At 44.2% G+C, this 22,104-nt stretch overlaps 1 protein-coding gene across 4 annotated transcripts in view; it reads right to left on the bottom strand.

Annotated features, from left to right (window-relative positions):
- UNK (unk zinc finger) overlaps positions 1 to 22,104 on the bottom strand; it is a 42,764-nt gene that overhangs the window by 8,028 nt on the left and 12,632 nt on the right. For 2 of the 4 annotated variants that reach the window (XM_030232193.2, XM_030232194.2), the window contains exons 2-13: positions 17,400 to 17,609; positions 15,752 to 15,928; positions 15,179 to 15,309; positions 14,911 to 15,046; positions 12,718 to 12,835; positions 11,685 to 11,769; positions 9,747 to 9,889; positions 8,387 to 8,434; positions 7,335 to 7,535; positions 3,142 to 3,210; positions 2,291 to 2,465; positions 1,050 to 1,151 (exon numbers count right to left, since the gene is read on the bottom strand). In XM_030232193.2, the coding sequence (XP_030088053.1) occupies positions 1,050 to 1,151; positions 2,291 to 2,465; positions 3,142 to 3,210; positions 7,335 to 7,535; positions 8,387 to 8,434; positions 9,747 to 9,889; positions 11,685 to 11,769; positions 12,718 to 12,835; positions 14,911 to 15,046; positions 15,179 to 15,309; positions 15,752 to 15,928; positions 17,400 to 17,609 (1,595 nt within the window). The remainder of the gene's footprint in view (positions 1 to 1,049; positions 1,152 to 2,290; positions 2,466 to 3,141; positions 3,211 to 7,334; positions 7,536 to 8,386; positions 8,435 to 9,746; positions 9,890 to 11,684; positions 11,770 to 12,717; positions 12,836 to 14,910; positions 15,047 to 15,178; positions 15,310 to 15,751; positions 15,929 to 17,399; positions 17,610 to 22,104) is intronic. The other 2 variants (XM_030232195.2, XM_030232196.2) reach the window with 2 other exon arrangements.

The raw sequence follows: 22,104 nt of genomic DNA, 5'->3' as shown, positions 1-22,104 counted from the left end.
TTACACATACCTGAGTACCTGGATCTATCAGTAATTAAAAAACCCCAAATAAACAAAAGCCTAACCACAAAAGACATCAATTTCCCTTACACCAGAGGTTGTTCTGCCTCCCCCTCACAGATTTAGGGAGATCTCAGCCCTGCTCTCTCCTCATCTATGTCCCTCCTTAGAAGGTCACCAGGTAACACCCAGGCCTACTGTGAAGAGAAGGAGAAGGGGAGGATCCCTAAGGCACTGCAGGTGAGGAGCAGCAGCAGCAGGGCTGGCAGCAGCCAGGAACAGTAAACCTCCAACAGGCTATAATCTTTGGCAGGGAAGTGGAAATTATATTCTTTCCACAGGTCCTTTCCTACCTCAATACAGCTCCAGGCAGTGCAGCTCCCTTGGAAACCTTCAGACAACCAGTTAGCTCCTGTTCAAACAGCTGCTTTACACAGCAAGGGTAGCCAGAAACTACAACCACTTCCAAAAGAGTTATGAGATGTTTCTTTTTTCCCTGGACACCCATCAGAAACAGGTAGAAGAGGCCTTAGCCTACCTCCATGTATCAAAATGAGACAGACATTACAGGAACCAAATCAGCAGACCACGATGACACTCTGACAGATGGATGGCATTACCAGGTCAGTGAGTTTCCTGTTACAGCTAGGGAGAGTTTTCTGCTTAAGATGCAAATTGTTATAATTTGGCCTGATTTGAAACGCATCAGATGCCTTCTGGAGTCCACTTACACATTCAAAAAAAAGAAAAAAAAAAAAAAAAGAAAGAAAAAAAGGAGAAAGGAAAAAAAAAATCAGGGAAGTCCCACTCAGCCTCAAGAAACATCCCCAAGACAGCTGGGCCCAATGGCAACAGCTCAGCTCTGCTAGTCAGTAAGGGCAAGCTCTCACTTCAAAGATGCTCAGGGGTTGCCAGAGTTTGTTGTAATTGCTGTTTTAACCAATGTCATTTTGGGACTGGTTTTAGAGCTTGGTTGGGCTGGCTCCACTGAGGTGACTGGGCAACACTGCTTGGCAGAAGATAAAGAAAGCTCTGTTGCTTTCATGTACCTATCATGATGCCACTCGTGTGGGGCACTGTGCTGCTGTCAAATGTCTTCTCCAGGGCAGCCACTCCGAATTCATTCAGGTCCAGGTCATCCAAGGCAGACTCTGCCAGACACAGAGGTACCAATTATGTTATAAAGGACCAACAACTTCAAGAGATAGGATGGCCCAAAGAGCCTACATGCAGAGGAGCCTGTGCTTGCTACCTCTCAGGGCCCTACTCTCCATCCTCTTCTCAGATGGTTTGGCAGAAGTGTCATGGGCATCTTTTCAGTTCAGGTTCTTTAACCTGACCTGTTTCTTTTTGTCTTAAAGTATTCCCAAATGGTATATGAAAACAAAAATCTGATTTATTAACAGCAGATCCCATAAGTCTTCCCCAAACTGCTCTTTTAAGTCTGTCCCTTATGTACAGGAACACTGGCTTATGGCATGTCTGGGTCTGGTTTGTGCTCTGTCCCTGCTTTCCTGAAAAGCCACTTGGAAGAGAAATACCAGGAGAAGGGAACACTTGAAAAACATCTCTGAGGTTCTCATATTGGGTAAAATAAAGCTTATTAATTCCTGAAACTGTTATATCTATTTGAACATGCCTCATCACTAATGATGATCAATATAATTCCATCCCACACATGCCCACTCATTTCTATTATTATTTTTAACAAATTAGTGAGATCACCTCAGAAACGTTACATTTAATTAAAAAAAGGAAAAAAAAAAAAAGAAAAAAAGGAAGAAGAAAAACAGGTGACCAAAAAGCCTGTGCCTATCTAAGAGTGACTCCACTCTCTGGACTCTCCTGTTTTCCTTTCTCTTACAGCCTCTGTCCTACACTCTACAAAGGGCAAAGTCCTTACAATCTACCTGGTGGTAGCTCTGGCTATAAAATTGTCATTTAAAACTGAGGGGTTGTAACTGTGGAAAATGTCCCTGTGATTTCCTGCCTAGTCCAAGACCTCTTTGTCACTCTGACAAAGCTAAAACTAAGGCCCTTTTACACCATGTGACATTCTGAGTGAGTGGCTCAGAGGCCTTCAGTTGGTCCCGTGGGTGAATTTCATCCCAAATGACCTGCAGGAAACATCAGATGTGTCACAGTCACAGAATAAGCTTCAGGAATCTGCCAGCACTGACAGACATGGAAAACTGGAGGTCACTGGAACACCCACGTTATTCCAAGTCTCATACCTGGAGATCCATGGCTGAGGAAGCCCTACTTTCATAAGTGAAAAAGGCAAAGTTACCTATGACAGACTCAACGGTGTCACTGGTTGGATAGAAGGGAAGGGCATTGGCATTCATGCCTGGAATGCTGCTGGTGCCGGCGGGGCTCGGGGGGGTTGCAGCCAGACTGGAGGTGATGCTAGAGGAGATGCTGGATGTCAGTGGGCTCCCCACTGGGAGAATGCCCAGGATGTCCTGAAACAAGAGTGTGGAAAGTGAAAAAGGTAGGAAATAAAACATCTTTATAGAACAACCCCTTCAGAAACGTGCAGGAAGGAGCCAAATGCCAGCAGCAAACCTGTTTCCTGCCTGCTTCCAACCTGACAGATGGCTACTGCTACCGCTGGGCTGGGGGTGGGGAGAGATTAACAGCTTTTCTTTAATTTCTGTCGACTGTTCTCCATTCTGTGTCCCCCCCTCCCCTCCCCAGTATTCTAAACATCTTTCAGGCTGCCCCAGAATTAACTCCTGTGACCCACAGGTTGCATGCAATCACAGCCATGGGCCACACAATCACTCACTCAGACTTAGTTCAGCACACGATTTAGAACCTGATGTTAAATTCCCTTTGCCAAATCCTTGAACTTAGATGACTCCAGAGATCCATTCCAGCTCAATTTTCTGTAATTTGAAAACTCTCTCCTGCACAGTCCAGCCCTATGAATCTACCTTGAATTCACTCAGGTCTAACTACTCCCAAATAACACCTCCAGCAAATCATGCCATCTTCGTAAAGTAGTCCCTCCAGCTGAGCATCCCTAATGGTGACTGGACTGTTATTTACTCCCTGCAGAGCTGTCTGGATCCACAGATTTCTCTGTGGTGCTGGAAGCCCTGAGCTGGGTTCAGAGCCCTGCCAGCAGTTCCGTACCTGTTTGGGCTGTAACAAAGGTTGTTCCTGGCTCCTGTGTTCCAGGGAGTGGGACTTCATTTTTGCTTGCTGCAGTAAAGAAAACAAAACAAAAGATAAGCAGAGGGATTATTTAGCAAAATGAAAAATGGCTGGCTGCTGGCTTCGGAGAGGCCATGGGAAACACAGTCCAATCCTCTCTTGGGCTGCCCAAGGCACTGGAGAATTTGGGGAGAGGAATAACACAGCAAACTGAAAACATTCCAGGTAATTTGCTTTCTGTATAGCAAGACATCACCCTTAGAGTTATGCAGAGACTTGTCACAGTGACATTTGCCTTTAATGCTCCTGTAAGACCCCTGACAGCACAAAGCACATCCTAAGAACCAAGATCAAAAACAAATTATTTTGCCTTGCTATAACTAACTCATCAGCCCTACTTCACCTAACACCCAGAAAGGGCCAGAAATGGTGGGAGGCACTCTGCATTGTCATATTATGCAAATATTTTTCAGTTTGGGGAAAATAAAAGTATGTAGGTTATGTTTTCCCTCAAACGTTTCCAGCTCCCAGCTAGGACTGCAAAGTAAAACACAGTGATAACAAACCAATTTTCAAAGCAACATCATCAAACTAACCAAACAAAAAATCCTCCCCTCATCCATTAACATAAGAGCTCAAAGGTAGAAAACATAAGTGAGGCCAAGGCTGTCTGGAATTGCAAAACTGAATGAAGGCCAACACACATTTAGAATCCCACTATCCAGGCTAAAAACTCAGCTTAAGGTCCTTCCTGCTTTATATCTTTAATGTTATCAACTCTCTTGCCTTGCAGCATCAGTCAGTTCTGCTAGGATTCACCTGGGAAGTGGCCTCAGGAGCCTGTCAGTGACAGTCTGTCTGCAGGCCTTGCTCCCTTCCTCCCATGCTGTGGCATGGCACAGGGAGATCAATCCCACCCTCTGGGACCAGAGAGGCAGCAAAAAAGTGCTGGGAGTCAGCCCTGCCTGTTTACTCACTCCCCAACCCCCCCACAATGTGGAACACAGGCATATTCCAGCCATACAGCAAGCCTGGTTTTTATCCCAAATCCAGGCAGGCACCATCTCTGCAGGAAACTGAGGCATGATGTGCACTAGCAGCACATGAGGCACCACCCTGAGCTGAAGTGACACCCCTTGACTTCTTGGCTGTACAGTCTCATGCCAAAGATAAATGACTGCTGCAGAGGGGTGACGTAACCAGACAGGCAAAAGAGCAGAGCAAGAATTCCTCCCTTGGTTTTACTTCATTAAATCATTTTCTCTGCTCAGCTCTATGCCTGTGGGCAGACAGAAGGTCACAGCCTGGCAGACAGGCAGCTGGACACAAAGATCCCCCTGCAGCGTTCTCTCACACCTCCCTGAGCACGTTCACAACACAGGAGCCCATGATGGGCTGGCTCTGCTCTGTGAGTGTCTGATAAGGCTGCTGCTGCATTACCCAGCACAGCCCTGCCCTGTCTGACACTCCTCTGAACACAAAATGTGCTATCTCAGACGTCAGCAGTGAGAGGAGGGCACACAGGCAGCCATGCCCCCACTGAGAGGCTTCCTGCCAGCCTGGGGAGCTGGCTCTGCTGCAGTTAAGTCTTACTGGACGTGCTTTTTTTATTCTTTAAGAAGGAGAAAAGTGAACATATTTCCAAGCCAGTCCTAATTCCCAATGCCTGGAATTCACACAACACAAGGGAAAAATAGAGCAAACAAAATGTTACCACTAAGGCAGTCTCCTTTAGCTCTGAATAACATTAGAAAGGGCACACATAGAGACAGACATTCAAAGGACAGGCTGAAATTCTCCAGCTCACTCTGCTGCAGTCAGGGAAGAGAACAAGAGACATAAATTGAGTGAAACTAAATGTTTTCTGACCAGCATGGAACAAACCCACTGAGCAGTGTGTCAAGACTTGGGAACACCTCCTGGTCGTGGCATTCAAGTCCTTCCAGTGCAGCCAGCATTTTTCCAGCTTGCTAAATCTTCTGGGACTTGGGAAAAGTATTTTTAGCTTTAACTGCTGGCTCAGCCTTACCATAAACTATGTGGAATCTATTAAGACTGAAGGTGGATTTTTCATTCTAATAAGATAGAAACTATTTGTATAAATTCTACAGGGGAAAAATGACAAGGCCATTGCAGAACTGAGCCAGAGTGTCTCCTCTGATGTTTTCACACAGGAGCTGACAAAGTTAAATGCCTCATTATTGATCTAATTTACAGGGTATTTGAGAATCTCTGGTGCCCACTGCAGCCAAAGGGAGTTACAGTAGAACTTTAAAAGTAATTATAGATTAAAGTAAAATTAAATCAGGACACTTATGAGACACCTAATCTTGTGTGTAGAAGCCTAGCATAAGGCAACTGTGATTACTTCTGTCTATACCTTAATAGCTATTTAGTCCTATTTAACACTGGTTTTGCTTAATTAAAGCACATAATTAAGCAGTTATGTGAATACAGTATCTTTGTAGCACAGATCTGACTTCAGATACAAATGCTCATCATCTGGCCCTCCTTTTAGAAGTCCTATTCATGCTCCATCCCCTTTCTCCTTGGCTTAGGCTTGCTGCCCATTTTCTCCAAAGCAGGGCCTCCTTGGCACCCTGCCTCTGCTGGCAGCAGCCAGGGGTTCTCTCAGTCCTTCAGCTCTGGGTTCACTCCTCCTTTGCAGCAGAGGCCACAAAGAAGGAGGACATGTTTTTCCTTTTGTTTCTAAACAACTGTTACAAGCTGCTGTGCCTGCAAGAAGTGCCAAGATCACAGCATGCTCTGCTCTTTACCCCCAAAGATGTGTTGCATCAATCTGCAGTTTCCTAAGGCACATCCCCCTTAGGCCAGACAAAGGGAGCATTGATAAGGGAGCACACATGCATATAGTTTAATCTGGATTGGTCATTGCATCATTTTAATTAGACTAAACAGTGCTCAAGACTGGCCCTGCTGCAAAGCTTGGCCATATTTTCCCAAAGCCATAAAAATAAATAAAACCCATGGAGTCTGCTGCTAAATCCAACTACTTTATGCAAGACTTTGTCTGGACAGGATATTTCCACAGTTTCCTCCCCAGCAGTACAGGCTCATTAAGACTGACTTCTTTAATGTCACAGACCAAAGTGAAAACGGTCAGGCTGAAAGCAGCACTTCTTGTCCTCTCTGTTCTCAGGCAACACAGACCTGCTATTCTTATGCCTTTTTATACTCTTGTCCAAAAGAACTTGTAGGAGATACTTTTGCAGGCACTCCTCACACAAGTAGCTATTCTCCTCCCTCTAAATCAAGATAAAATTACAAATCCAGTGAGAAATAAAAACTGAAATAAAAACTCAAGCTCTGGGTTGTGCTCAGGTTGGAAGGGGTGGTGCAGAGAAACTATTAATTGTAACACCAAGAAAGGAAATTCACAGCAAGAAACTGACTGTGGAAAAGCTCATGTGTGGCAAAAGAGCTGGAGAGATTGTTCCAGGCCTAGGGAGCAGCATGAATAAGGCATGACACCAGGAAGAAGACTGAGGCAGCAGCAAGGCAAGAGTGGGATATCCAAAAGGAATAAGAGGGAATGTCATTAAGAGATGTGGGTTGGGTAATATTCAGAGGGTTCTTCAGATAAGAATGAGGAATTCTAATTTAATACAGAAGCCACAGGACAGAGTCAAGGATCAGAATAATACAGTCACAGAAGCAAGAGACAACAAACATGACATCTGCAATACACCAGAGGAATGGTGAACAGAGGACAAACTAAGTCATGGAGATCAAGGTAAGAGTTTGGACTGGAAAGATAGAAAGAAGGATGAGTTTCCATGAGACAATACAGCAAAAGACACAGCAACTTCTGGCAAGTACCTAAACATGGAAAAAGAAAGAGCAAGAAGTGATGTGGGAAGTTACCCAGGGTCCACACAAGACAGAAGTTGAGAGGGGTTATGAAAACAAGCAGCAGCTTGATTTCTACAAACTGGGTGTGTGATGGCAGCAAGGGAGACAAGACCAGATGTGAGATGAAAGAGGCTGGAAGGGAGACTGAAAACAAGAGCAGAGATCCAGAAACTGCTCATATGAGAACAGTGCTTTCCCACTTCTGTTCCATCAGAAACAAAACCCCATTCAATCTAGACTGGGCAATCTCTTATGCTTTCTCATCCCCCCAACTCTTCCAGCCAATATTCCCCACTAACCTGGCATTTGAAACTCTTCAAATACTCGGTCCCAACCTGATCTTCTCGCTCAAACCCCGGTGCTTTCTTGTAGCTGCCAGCTGCTGTGACTGAGTCTGCAGGAAAACCAATGCTCTCCAAGCTGTGGGGCTTCCCAATGGCACCAGGAGGAGACCCACATATATTAGATGGGCTTCCAAGACTGCTGTTCCTACAAAGAATCTAACAGAGGGAACAAGTGTCAGGAAAGTACAGCCAGACAGCAGCAACTGCTCCAAGAGGCATCCATGGAAGTGCTCAATCACGTCACTGTTTGTGGATTGATTACACTGACAGACAACACAACCATACAAGCTTCCAGTAAACACTCATTAAACAAACAGGAAAAAGCTTCACTGAATTTACACAGTCCCACAATTATGGTTTTATTGTTATTTTGGAGTGCAGTCTTGGAAAATCTAACCTACGGCTCTAGTGACATTTTTTCTTTCTGAGGCCTCAGAGGTGACTGATCAGGTTCCCAACAGGACCACAACACTCTTCCCTTTCCTTAGGCTACAGTGGGTCCTGTCTGACTCTGGGTAGTGGTGTGGAACCTGGAAAGGTGCTGTGGCAGTCACAACCATCAGGCATATCTGAGCTACATGTAATACTCTATTTTTTGCTTTCCAGTTGGAAATCTCAGAGTTTTAATGCAGACACAAGTCAGGTATCAACTGCATTAAAAAAATCCAATGATTTCCAACACTTCCAATTCTTTGGACTAATACCAGGGATTACAATCACATGCAACAAGGCTAGTTTTGCACTGTAGATGAAGCCACAGACAGCAGCAAAGGAAGCTGAGTTTTAGAGAATGTGTCCACAAATATTCCATCTCTCTGGGACAAGAAATTATTTGCCGCCACTGGCAAGCACAACTGTGCTTCAGACATCACACACTGAAATGTGGAACAGTCTGGGCTGGCATTAGGGGAGAAAAAAAAAGGAGCAGCCCACAATGTTTTTATTTTATTTTTATACAGACATTCTGCTGTCCACGCTTCCCTACAGTCACAAAGATAACTACTCACTGTGGTGGAGGTGGGGCTAGTTGGCAGAGTTCCTGATTTATTCCACACCTACAGTACAAATACAAAACAGAACAGGCCACGTGAGGCTGGCTGCTACAGGGACCTTTTTCTCTGATTAATTCATCATGGAAAATGATCACCAGCAAAGCCATATTTGTTTGCAAGCTACATGCAGATGCCCTGTGGAGTGATGAAGTCATAGACAGACATGTGCTGCCATTTGGCACATATCCAAGGATTAGGAAAGACTGTTTAAAAGACTAAGAGCTTGAGATAGACAAGACCTAAACAGCCTAAAAGTAGGAGATATCTTCAACTGCCCTGCAGTTTTCAGTGTATTTAAACAATACCTTCATAAGACGGAGGGGGTTTTATTGCTTTCCTGTGTTTTTTAGTAAGAGACAATATTGTATCCAGACTTTTCAAGATCCATTTGGAATTCTACCTGCAATCCAGTTCAGGACAGCTATGAACTGCTAGGTTGGCTCAAACACAGCTGCTCTTTTCAAAGAGAGGGAATAAAACAAAGCAGAGGTCCCAGATGAGTTCACCTCAGTCTGACCAGTTTCAAATGAGTTAAATTCATGTCACTGTACCTTCTTAAAACCTCAGCCAACCATTTGAAAAGGTTACACACCTTATCAAGTGCAGTACAAGCAGGAAAGACTTAACAAAAAAAAAAAAAAAAAAAAAAAAAAAAAAAAAAAGAAAAAAAAGGAAAAGCTAAGTAAAAATGTAGTCTAGCATTCCATGGGTTTCTAATCTGACTCTGAGTATCTGTTCAACACTTAGACATCTCCTTTCTTGTATGGACAACTAACTACAAAGAGTGTGGGGGCACTACTGAAACATATCCCAGAGTTTAGCTATCTCCAGAAGTACAAGAGGGAGGGAACTAAGGATATCCTATAATGCAACACACAATATGCACAGGCTAAGGCTCTGAGATTACATATGCAAACAAACTCAATTGTAGCTATGTACTTTAGAATCTGTTGGCTCACAGCCTTCAATTATAGGTCTTGGAAGCTGAGCCCAATATGTACCTCCAAACAAGGAGGTACATACTGGGAAGGAGTTGGACCGCATGTGCGGATGTATTCCACTCTCCTGAAAGTACATCAACAAACCCTGCACAGAAAGGAAGGCCTGGAATTTTTATATGTGAGAGGACAATACTAAAGCCACTGAATGTATGTTCCAAAACACCAGATCCCTCTAAAAAGAGTGGAGCTGAGAACTAGGAGAAAAATTTCATATCCTCTGGGCTTTGGGATACTTTTCTTGGGAGAAAGAACAGAGACTCAGAGAAACACAGATCTGCACAACATGGACAAGGCTACTCCACAGGGCTACATACATTGCTAAGGTCTGGGGCATGTGGACTGGAAGGGCTGACTGGAACAGAGTCCCCAGCTGCTGAGGGCATGTACATCACAGGTGCTGTCTGCGTGGGGCTGGATACGGCTGAGGATTGCTGCAAATCTTCACTGAGCGCCGGCTCTGCAGGAGACAAAGCACAGGGACACCCCTCAAAGCTCAGCAACTGCCAGGGAGCACAAAACATTTAGGAACAAGAACACCCAGATATTCCTGAGAGAAAAAATACTCCACATGCACCTACTTATAAATGTAGAAGTAAGGAGAAACCTTATTTGGTCTGTTTGCTTATCTAATATTCCTCACGTTTTTACTGTCATCACATACACACTGTGCTGCTCATTAATGCTGCTCCAAAATTATCTTCCCTGCATGAATTGTGTGTTATTCATTCAGCTCTCTTGAACTAAGCAGAGTTTCCTTCTTTGCTTGGCACAGAGTTGATGGGTGCATTATAATTAGCTGAGGGAGTTAAAGTTTCCATCTGCTCAGTACAAATCATTACCAAAAAAAAAGTGGCACTGGTTTGGAAGGTAGAGATGCTGTAGATTTTAGGATTTACATCTAACACTCAGCATCTTCACAAAAACTATAGAACTGACACTACATCTATATTTCAATATCCTCAAAATGCTGGTTTCTTGCTATTAATCAGTAAAACTCAGGTTAAGAGTAGATATAATAAATAGACTCCTGTTATTTTAATTGCATTAGGCCTGTCCTTGTTGACCTTCTAGGAAGGACTAAAGGATACAAATCCGTAAGACAGCACAAGAAATTACTAAGTTGGAATGACCTAAGTGCCATGGAATGTTACTCTAATATAATATCAAGTGTAGTAATCTTATTAGAAGTAGGGCATTCCTAAACAAAAATACTATATTATACCCAAGGAAGTTGGCTAAACACTGTTCCTTTATCAAGATTTCATTTTCTAAAGCTTGCTTTAGATCCCACTGTGTAGCTGCACTGCTGTGTTTTGGGCCATTACAGCCCACAGCTCCAGCTATAATTACTGCTTGTCAACAAGGCTTCCTATAAAAGGAACAGCACAACCTGTAGGGAGTTTACTCTCCCCATTCCTTGTCAAAGGCAGCAATTACTAATTCCCTCATTCACAAAGGATAATCAAATAACAAATAGATTTTCTCAAGGCCATGTAGTGAGTCAGTATCAGAACAAATCTAGTGAATAACCTGCTCTAATAATTGCAAATTCAGCAGTGAGATTGCAGAGCAGCAACTGAGGAGGAGCCATAGGACAGGAACTAACCATTATTTATGGAAGTTCTACCTGCAGGTTAGGACCATCTGCAGGTAGAACTTCCATAAGCAAAACTGCATCACTAGTTTATAGTTGATTAAAGTGAGGATTGAAATAATGCCCTATAAGTCAGGGAGCTAGTGAGAAAAGAGGATTTGAGATAAAGCAGTAAAAAAAAAAAGCTGCATATTTTTCTTCTCCAGCCTGACTTCAAGACTTAAACTCTAAGTACAACTTCATAAAGAGTAAAATAGCTTTTTTTTAAATTGATCAATAAATTATCTACAATCACCAATTTTATCTTCAGCTTTTTAAGATATGACACTTGACAATTTAGCTAGGTACAGTTAATCCATGTACAGAAGAGAAGCAGCTTTCTCCATTTCCATCCTCCTGAAGTGACACCCAGAGAACTGAGCAGGAGAGAGGGAACAGAGGGAGATCCTTCAAGAGACAGAGTAGTAAGAGCTAAAGGCTGAGTCCTACAGGCCACCTCCAGCTCTGCTAACACCTCCCACACCAGCACACTTTTATAGAAATCAAAGTTAACCCTTCACAGAAGCTCTGGTTTTGCAGCTGCACATTTAAACTCTCTTGGTCAGAAGCTTTCCATAGCTGAAACATCCAGGAAAGATGAGAGAAGCAGTGCACGTACGTTCTACGTGTGCAAAGGCACAGAAGGGTCCTCGGGGACAGCTGCCAGACTGCTGCATATCATTGCATTTGGTGGATTTGTAGATCTAAGGGTAGGAAAAAAAAACAAACAAAACAAAACAAAACAAAAAAACCAAACAGAAATGAACAGAAAATAACAGTGACCACCAGGTAAAGAAGTACTATAAAGAAATTTGACAGCAAGGTAGGGACACAGATAAGAGGTCCAAAGGCCAGCAGAGCTCAGGGTGACCATTTCAGTGCTTTGCTTCAAAGAAAGGAAAACCCACTATAGTTCTGGAAACACCAAAATCTGCCCATGACAGCTAGACCTCACCCAGAGACCAACCCACCACACACCAGCTCACCCAAAGGTCACCATCTGCCATGAAGTCCCTCAGACTCACTGGAAGCTCCATGGACATTACAAATGGCAAAAGGTAGGAAACAGCTCACAGATCATAGCACAGAAAGTTGCAGCCACATGTTTGCAAGGGAAATAACAAACCATTGACAAGGACTGTAGCAAATGGATTATTCCCTCTCCCCCCAGTTTGACAGGCGGTGACAATGGTTACTGTGCAGATACGGGCCCCACAAAGCTTTTCAACACTGTAACATGAAGCAGACTAGGAAAAGGTCTTAATTACTCTTTCTGTAAGGATATTGGAATGCTCTGGGCATGCTCACAGATAAGAGCTTGGTGGTGTTTAGTGCTATCAACATGAACCACAAACTCTTAGTCAAGGAAACAGATGATGTTTGCACACATGCAGACCCACATTGTGCTTTCCAAAGGACCCCCACACCTGACACTGCTCCTACACCTGCGTTTTCTCCCACTTTTCTTACCTCCTCCCATACAGTCTATTCTGTCAAACAGCTGAATTACAGCTTACTCCCAACATGCAGCTTCTCTGTATTCCAGGACCACTCTACAAGCAGCCCACATCCTCTCCCACCTGGCACAGTAATTTACTTTGTAAGACTGGAATGCTTTTGCTTTTCTAAGGGGAGTGAGGAGGTTACTGTACCTCTGGGTGGAACTGCTGCTCTGTGCGAGTGTGGCAGTACTGGCAGGAGTCTCCATTTTCACACTTACTGGGATCCCCCCACTCGTCCCCGTGCTTCACACTGGGACACGGTGAAGATCTGTGCAAATAAGGAAGGAGGAGAAGGTATCAGACTCACAGGTGTGCTCTGAGCTTTGATTACTTTGGGTAGGTGGAGGGAGGTGATTCTCCCCCTCTGATCCACTCCTGGAGGACTGCATCCAGCTCTGGGTACCCCAAGATCAGAAGGATGTGGACCTGCTGGAACAAGTCCAAAGAGAGCCAGAAAGGTGCTCCAAGGGTCCCTCTGCTCTGAGGCCAGGATGGGAGCACTGGGGGTGTTCAGCCTGGAGAAGAGAAGGCTCCAGAGAGACGTCAGAGCCTGTTCCAGCACCTAAAGGGGCTGCAGGAGAGCTGGAGAGGGACTTTGGATAAGGGCCTGGAGTGCCAGGACAAGGGATAATGGCTTTAAATGGAAAAATAATATGTTTAGATTAAATACAAGGGAGTAATTCTTCCCTGGGAGGGTGGTGAGGCTCTGGCACAGGTTGCCCAGAGAAGCTGTGGCTGCCCCTGGATCTCTGGAACTGTTCAAGGCCAGGCCGTATGGGGCTTGGAGCAGCCTGGGATAGTGGATGGTGTTCCTGCCCATGGCAGAGGGTGGAACAAGTAGAGCTTTAAGGTCCCTTCCAACCCAAACCATCCTGTGATGTTACAATTCCTCAGTTGGCGGCAGGTTTGGCTGCCCACCCTCAGCTGTATAATCTGCTTGGCTGCTGCTTCCCCAGCCCCCACCCAGCTGCTATTGCATCTTCTCCCCCTTCTTCCAATTTCCCAATGAAAAAACCATGGCTTAATTCTCTATTTGAAACGAAATACAACTTGAACCAGCATAACAATATTAGCAGCTGATGTGATTAGTGTCAGAGACGCTGGGTCTGGTTTCTGTTTTGGAACTGCACCTTCATAGAAAGCTAAGAAGTTAATTGGCTAATCCTAAAACACATAATACCCTTACAGCAGTGTGTTTCCAGGTTTATAGTGTGGCCATGTGGAAAAGAGGCTGAGTCAGGTCACTGGGGAAAAGGCAAGTCCATTTTCTTTCTCCCAGCCAGGAACAGTTCCTTTTCCCAGATCCGAATTTTTGCCGTGACCTACTTCCCCTGCTCTTTATGCTCTTAACCATTCCCTCAAACAACAGCAGAGGGAAGCAGATAGCAGCACCAGCACAGCCACATCAGCTGGGGTGGGGAAAACACAGGAGTGAATGGAGAGCAGCAGCGAAGCTTTCACCTCTTCCCTTCCCAAAGGGCCCAGAGAGGGACAAAAAGCACACAGCTGCTGCCTGAAGCCTGCCCCAGTGGCTCTGCTTCTCCTTAAAGCGTTGAGATTAATATTCCTTTGATTGCTGCCTGTTTAATTTTTTTTCAATATGGAATTTCAGTGCCAATTCAAAATTTCTGTGAATGTTGGGGGTGGGGAAGAGAAGCAAGAACATCCCTGGTATTTTCTCTCCTGGCTTTCTGGTCTGCTCCTGTGTTTTTCAAAAAGGAACTAAGGAAAAGCCCCACTGAGACCACAACAAAAGCTCTGTTGTGTTGGAGGAAATGAGGGCCTATAATTTGGATGAAATGCGTTTGGGGAGACACAGCACACTGAAAAATCCAGTGACAGCTGAGTGACAGAACACCCTGGTGCCTCAAAAGCAGAGCCTTTAGCAGCTGGTTAAGAATGCATGTCCAGCTACAGTCCCTCCTCATGATCCCTATCACCAGGCACACACAACAAGCAGCCTGATGATTCTGAATCCTTTACTATGAACACATTGTTGTATGAGCTTGTTTCTAGATGGGGATTAAAACTTTCTTTTGTTTCCTCTGCCCTGCACTGCTTTCTAAAGCAGAGGTTTGTGTGGTAAGGGAAAGCCAGACACAGGATCTCTTTGCTATAAAATCAGTTGTAACATGATTTAACAATCCATTTATTAGAGTACTGGTTACTATATACAGGAAAACTTGTTTAGTCTGTTATCTTTCTGCTAGGAAGAAATAACAGTCCATCACACCTCTCTGTACATGACTTGGAGACACAAAGCAATTATCCCAACTCCTGCACCACAGATTTCCAATATACTGCACCATTCAGCTGGAAGTACAATACCCAGGATCCCAGTACCTGTATTTGTGTTTTCTTGGACTTCGTCTTCTGTCTTTGCTATTGTGGTAGTAGGGGCAGGCATAACCCTGGCGGCAGAGCCGGGGGGGCTTCTTACACTGCTCTGTCTTGTAGTTTCCCAACACATATGTTGTATCTGAAAAAAAAACCCCAATGAGTCAAGAGAAATGACCACAATCCGTATTTACAACAGAAAAGTTTAGGAAAGGAGCAGGCACTCCATAGAAATCAAACTGTCCCAGCCCCACAGCCCCTCAGTGACACTCACCTTGCCACCTTGGCTCCTCACTGAGTATCTTCTCTATCATGGCATGGCTGGCAGCGACTGCAGACTGACCCTCAATGCCTCCTTCAGATGTTGTCTGACCATTCTGTAAAGCTTCCATCGCCTGAAGCTCTCTTCAGGGACAGAGGTAAATGAACAAACAGACTGAGCAGAGGAAGAGCCAGATAAATGTCTGTAAAAACTAACAAACTGGAGCATTTGCTAAGTGGGTGCATTTCAGCCATGCATGTTTTGTCAGAACATCTTTAGCTGAACAGCAACTGCAATAAAAATAAGTCTTCATTTCCTGGGAATTCCAGATGCACTGTTTTGACCCCCTCCATCAGATTCCAAAGTGTGATTGGTCCCTTCCCCCATTTTGACAATCCTCCCTGGAGGTTTTTTATATTTGCCTTATTAGGAAGGGATATCTCGCCATCACTTCATTTCAGGCTGAAGCAGTACTGTCCTTCATCTCACTTTTCACTTGGGGACAGAAATTACCTTTTCCATCATCTCCTTGCTCATTTGGGCACAGAAATGACCCTTTTCCCAGGAGCCCCAGGCTCTACTGACCTGATGTCATACACAGGTGAGCGCAGGTCGTGGGGCCCATGAGCAAAGGCGCAGTGGACTCCGTTCTTGGTGCAGTTTCCCTTGGAGTCTGTCTCATGGATGCAGATTCCAGTTTTGTAGTAGCGCAAGTGATACCTCCTCTCTGTGTCTCCAGTAGTTCTATGCAAGAAGGGACACCTGAGGAAGGAAGGAGGGGAGGAACAGACAAGGTTTAGTCACACAGGTGACAGATTCAACCACCAGAAGACACTTTGCTGACAGAAGATGCTGCTGTTGACACCACCTTAGCTAAGTCTGCCCCTTCTCCTATGCTGTGCCTTCCAACACTTCAGAGAACCCCCAAACCTGTCACTACAAAGGATGTAAGAGTTTCCCTCCCTGAAAGAAAACTGGATTATTAATCCAGCAGCACCTTATTATTCAGGACGAGTGGCTGCCAGGGACCTGGAAAAGAGAAAGGATGTGGACAAGAAAGGACAATTACAAAACTAACATTTTAACTTGTTTTGTTTCCCCTTTTAGGCAGAAAAACAATCTACATTGAGAAGTAAAACAGAAGTATAACAAGATGGAATGGGGAAAGTTCAGATATTGCAGCATCAAGGTAAAAATACAAATGAACAAATGTTCCTAGATGACAATGGCTTTCATTCACTGAGTCTGAGCCATGTATCATCCAGCGATCTAGAAGCCAAAGCCCACAAACATCCCATTTCCAGTTCCTTCCAGATCTCTTCTAGCAAGGAAAAAAGTGTTGAAACAAGCCTCAGGCCTGAGGGACTATTCCATTCTGTTGTAGTCACAAAAACTTTACTTAATCGAGCTGAAAAATTTAAAAAAATGTTTCGCCAATAAATAGCATTTTTGTATGTTTATACTGGCACCACAAAAGAGAACTGAAATTCCATCTTTTTACAGCATCTCTCTATAAAACACTCTCCATATTTGCCCACAGTTTGGCTACACTATTTATCCCACATCTGTCACATGGCTAAAGTTATATTACCAGGTTAACCCCTTAATTGCTGGGGTCTGCCACACACACAGCAGAAAGATTTGTGGTTTTACCCCAGTTCAACCTACTGCAGTCATGGGGAGAGAACACCCAAAAACCCCAAACTCTTCCTCATGCTGCCTTTTTCTGGGTACCTCTCAGTTCTCTACTGGCTTCTTAAAAGTTCAGAAAGACAAAATAAACTGATATGAGTTAAAAAGCTGAGACAGATAACTCAGGGGGCAGACTGGAGGACAAAGTTCCTCCTCTTTCTTCAATCTGTGAAAAACAAAGGTACCCTGCTAGCGATCAGGAGCTGAGAGTCAGGGACTTGGAGAACAGAGTGTTTTCAAACTCATTTGTCTCATTGAGCTGTTTTTCCCACCTCAGCTTTGCTGAAGATGCTGAAGCTCATAAGCACAGTGAGTTCCCAAGAGCTGAATTCCCATCTAAGTCACCCTCAGCGTTGTCTCTGCAGCAGGCCTGGAGCACACGGGCTGCTATTCCAGATTTTGCATCTGCTCTCATGTTACGTATGTGACAAAGCTGCTTTACTGCTGACTTGCCTCATCTCTGCAAGAACCGGCTGGAATCATCACCTGGCCTGATCCCAAAGGCCTAATGCCTGAAAAGCAGGGTGCAGCCTTTACTCACTCATCTCCTTCGGGGCAGATTCCCGTGGTCTCGTCATACTTGGTGCAGTAGATGTCGGGGCTGTAGTTGAAGGTGCCGTCGCGGCGGCGGATGGACCTGCGCCGGCGCTGGTTGACAAAGTGCCAGTGGAAGCAGGTGTAGGGCCGGTGCTGGGTGCACTTGTGCTGCACGAAGAGCGGGCACTGCTCCGTGCGGAACTCCTTCAGGTACCTGCGGGGTGTGAACCGCCAGGTGAGCTCCAGGGCTGAGATCCAGCCACCCGCAGAGAGATGTCTGCTGTCCTTCCCACAGCCTCCCTGCTCCCCTCCCAGGATGGAGGCTGGGAGCTGCCGGTGTTTGTCATGGCAAGCTATCCATTACACACAGGGATGTAACAAGAGCTGAAATCACTTTCTGTCCGGATCGTTTTGAAGAGGCTTTTCGTGAGCTTAGGAAACATTTGTGAGAAAATAGAACTCTTAAGTACCTTTCTATCCCTTTCTAAATCTGGCACCTATCTGGGCAAAAAGGGGTTTCCTTCCTACATGTTCACTGAAAAAAACCAAAACAAAAACCAGAAAAAATCCCAAATAGAATACACTTTTTTAAACTACATTTAAAGCTTCAAGTTACGGAGAAAAAAAAATTTTTAGAAGACTCTTTCATGCCTTATCCTCCTGCTTTAGCCCTGCTTTGTCAGTACATGGTCAATTACAAAATAAAATTTAACCCATTTCTCTCTTGCAGCCATATTAATTCAGATCTCAGTCTTGCAAAGTGGGATAACTATCCTCAAACCCCCACATGTTTATGTTGCTTTAATTTTAATATGTAATTCCCTGAAAGTACATGGCTTCTTTTATCCTGAGAACTAAAGAAGTCACAAGCTTTTATTTGTGACACTAATAACAGTCTCTAAAACCAGATTGTAGAGGATTACAAAATGGTTTAGATCAACATAATGATCTGACTGTGATCTGTGTGTAGGTGCTTACAAAATCCACACTGCCGAAACCCACGGGCTGCCCTGTATTTACAGGGAACATCCAAACAGCTCCAGCAGCTCAGACCTGAATCCCACCAAGTTCGGCCTCAGAGACACATCCAAGGAACAAGGCAGAAAACCTGGAGCATTCTGGTCTCTTTTGTTATGAGGTCAGTGTAAACAGCAAGGACCAAGATTTGTAGGTCAAAAAAAAAAAAAAAAAAACCCAACTATACTGCTGGAAGCAACAGGGTGATATAACAGCAGATTCAGACTCATTTTAAACTGCGTATGTACTCCAAGGCAACAAAAAGGAGTGTAGGAATTCATTGCCATGTCAGACAGTCTTTATCTCCTGTTTCTAAATAAATGGAAAGATGTCTGATGCCCAAAGACGTATTTACAGATAATATCACAGTGCTAGGCTCATTCTGAAAGCAACATCTGTAAATAAAGCCTCCTTTCCTCTTTACCCCAGCTGAGGAGAAAGCCTCAGGAAAATGCACAGATTCAACCAAAGCGGTTTTATTTGTTTGCTATGAAGAGACAGTATCAGTGGCAAGAGCTTTCCTACATTGGATTTTACAAGCATGAAAGGATAAAAGCTCTTCCTCTTCTTCAACCTCTAAATAGGTGAGATTTGCAGGTTCCCCTGCCTGGGATCTGCGAACACCCGGGGCTGGAAGCCTCCAGGGCCGGCTGTAAGCCCTTCTCTACCCAAGCCCAGCTGTCCCCTGCAATCCAGAGTGGCTGGAACAGTATCTGCACTGGGGCCCAAGGCTTAACAGCAGAAAAACCAGAGCCAGCTGCAGAACCAGGTCTGCTTGGCACAGGTGAGGGCTAACAAAATAATTTTTCTCCTTTTCCCGTTTGAAAATTCAGCTCCATTCAAACAGAGATCCCTACTTCAGCCACACCAGCAATTAATCTGGAAACTGAAAGCTGTGGTAAATTCATCCATTCTCAAAAGGCTTTCTAAATTGTTGGAACAAGTACTTGTAGAAGGTGGAATTCCACAGATTATTTTATCTTATCAGTGCACTAGGAAGACTTGGAACAAAAATGACTGTAACAACATTTTGGTTAGAAAGTGAATTAAGAAACCTTCAGCAGGACGGTGCTGTTCACAGACAATACAATCACCACCCAGTCGTTTTCACTCACACACCTCCACGTACACCTTAGAGACAAGAGACTTGTCTTACTCCCATTTTACACATGGACAAACTGGCAACACAGCTGCCTAGGAGCCCCAGGCAGTATCACACAGCAACCAGAATCCCAGACACAAACCAAGAGCATTTTAACTCCTCCATCCTCACCCCGTGCTGGGCTGAAGTTCAAGAACAGCATCCTGAACCTCCTCAGTGCTCTGGAAACTAAGGGGAGATATCAGGCTTACACAACCTGGAGCCCAGCACTCCACACTTGTGATAGGCCCAAATAAAACACTTAAAAAAATCTAAGAGTTTAACAGCTCCACAATCAGCTGAGCTGAAGCTGCTTCCCTTCAGCAGGGAAGTTTAAAAACGTACACACTGACTAGGGATTTCAGTCTCTAGTGTCTCAATTGTTGCTGAAGAGTATTTGAAAATTAATTGCATTTCATGATTGGCTAAACTCCCTGGAGAAACATTTATTGTAATGTTAATGAGAGATAATTACATAAGTAAATGGTTCACCTGAAAAGTGTTTAACACCTAACTTGCTTCATCAGAAAGTCGTTCTTTAATGGTCTCTATTAAATAAATGATGTCTCACTCCTAATTTCAAAGCAAGTCCTGCAGACAGGTACCACTGAGAATTAACTGAGCACAGTCACCTCTGCAACAGACCCAAGTGAGAGAAGGAGAGTTGTCACATTAACTCAGTCATTTCAAGCCTTTCAATCACTGCTTTGGGTTTTCCTTTTTTCCAAACCACTAAAACGTTTTAAATCACCCTCCTCCACAATAGCCTGAATGGTAAATTGCCTTACAGCCCTTTATTTTCTTGATCCATGAAGAGAGTTTTGGCTCCTCTGGGAGAACACGGACCACTCAACCAGCCATTTAGTATTAAAATATATAAAAGGCCTCTAAACCACGTGTGTTTTGGGAACACAGAGAGGATATAGAGCCTACACCACCACAATGTGATGTCTCACAAATCAGAAAGCCTTTAATATTTCAGGAGCCTCTTTGCAAAGGCTCTAAACAAAACACAGAGAACACCATCCCGACAGATCTTTCTGGTGTCAATGATCTCCATAATTTATTTTTTTTCCAGAGCAGCTGAAAAAGGGAATTTCAGAACGACCCTCAAAGCTGAAAACACGTTGACAACTGGTACACATTTCACAGCATGTCAGCCAAACACTGTGTCTGTACAGGAACAGGAAATCCAGCAACGATAACTTGCATTTCTCAACTCCTCTCAGGAAACCCTACAACCCTCACTTGAGGGGCAGAAGAATTATTACCCCTATACTGGAGCCACTTCTGTATTTCTTTATACTTTCTTTATATTTCTATATTTCTTTTTCTCATTAAAAAAAAAAGTAAGTATATGTTGTATTTTCATACCCACGTAATTTTTAAAAAGTGGAAAGCACATAGCACTGCCTTCTGATACAACATTAACATCAACAGCAACACCCAGATTCCTGGTGGAAATGTTACCATTTATGAGCCCCAGTAAACAAAGATGAATGCAATTCTAAACAAATAGGACAAGACTGGCCAGAACAATGCAGATCAAAGTCCCCAGGCTAAGCTGAACTTGCTGTCAAACAGGATGGATGCTGCTGGAAATGAAAGTTTTTTTCCCAAGGAAGACAAGAGGAGAGGTTCTTGGAGTAGTTTTAGGAACTCCCAGAGACCAACAGGAGCAGCAAAGCATTAGAAAAACCTCAATGTTACTCTGCTGAAATTCACTTCCTCTGGGATGAGGGAAGGGGCAGTGATTATTCTGCAATTATTTACACTGGTGGGGAGGTGCTCACTGTCTAATTGCCAGTAACTGCTTGACTCTCCAGGGCAGGGTAGCAAGTGTTTACCTCTGCAGCTTGGAATTGCAGGAGTTCCCCCTCTGCCCTGGAGGAATGGAGCAGGAACCTGCTCTGGGAGCTGCAGGGAAAAAGATGGGTGCAGTGGGGGAAGAAGAAAAAAATCAAACCTAGAAAAAAAGGAGGAAAAAAAAAACAAAGCAGGAACCTAAGAGGAATTTTTAACCTAGAAGTTTCATTTTTATCCTCCACAATTGCAGCTGTGTCCTGCTCCCCTCCTTGCCTCCTAGTGCAAAGATCTCCTGCTTTTCTACAGCTTTTCTGGCTGACACTGGTGTGCTCAAGCAGCAATGCTGGGGACATTTGTAGGCATTTTTCTATCAGTCATGTCCTGCTGGTTCAGACAGAACTGCATGAGGCCATGGACCTCTCTGTAAAGTGTCAGGTGGTCCCAGTTCATCTCCTTCCTGAAAAATGCAGTCTGAGAGGTCACTGCTCTCAGCTGCTCATCAGCTGTCCTCCTCTGGAAGCTCTGAGGGGCACTGATCTGTCCAGACAGTAGGACGGAAGAAGTTTTCCTAATTCAGGTTAGGAAAGGTTTTTGCAAAAAAAAAAAAAAAACCCACAAAAAAAAAAAACCCAAGCCAACTTAAGAATTTAAATTAGTGGTTTGAGCTAACACAGATAAAATTATCTGAAGCAAATCAGAGTGTGCTTATCCAATAGACTGGCTGCTCAGTAGACAGCATTGCAAA

Source organism: Serinus canaria, chromosome 18 (assembly GCF_022539315.1).
Source record: "Serinus canaria isolate serCan28SL12 chromosome 18, serCan2020, whole genome shotgun sequence".
Classification (NCBI taxonomy): domain Eukaryota; kingdom Metazoa; phylum Chordata; class Aves; order Passeriformes; family Fringillidae; genus Serinus; species Serinus canaria.
The sequence above is the reverse complement of the archived record's forward strand: the minus strand, read 5'-3'. Positions and strand labels throughout refer to the sequence as shown.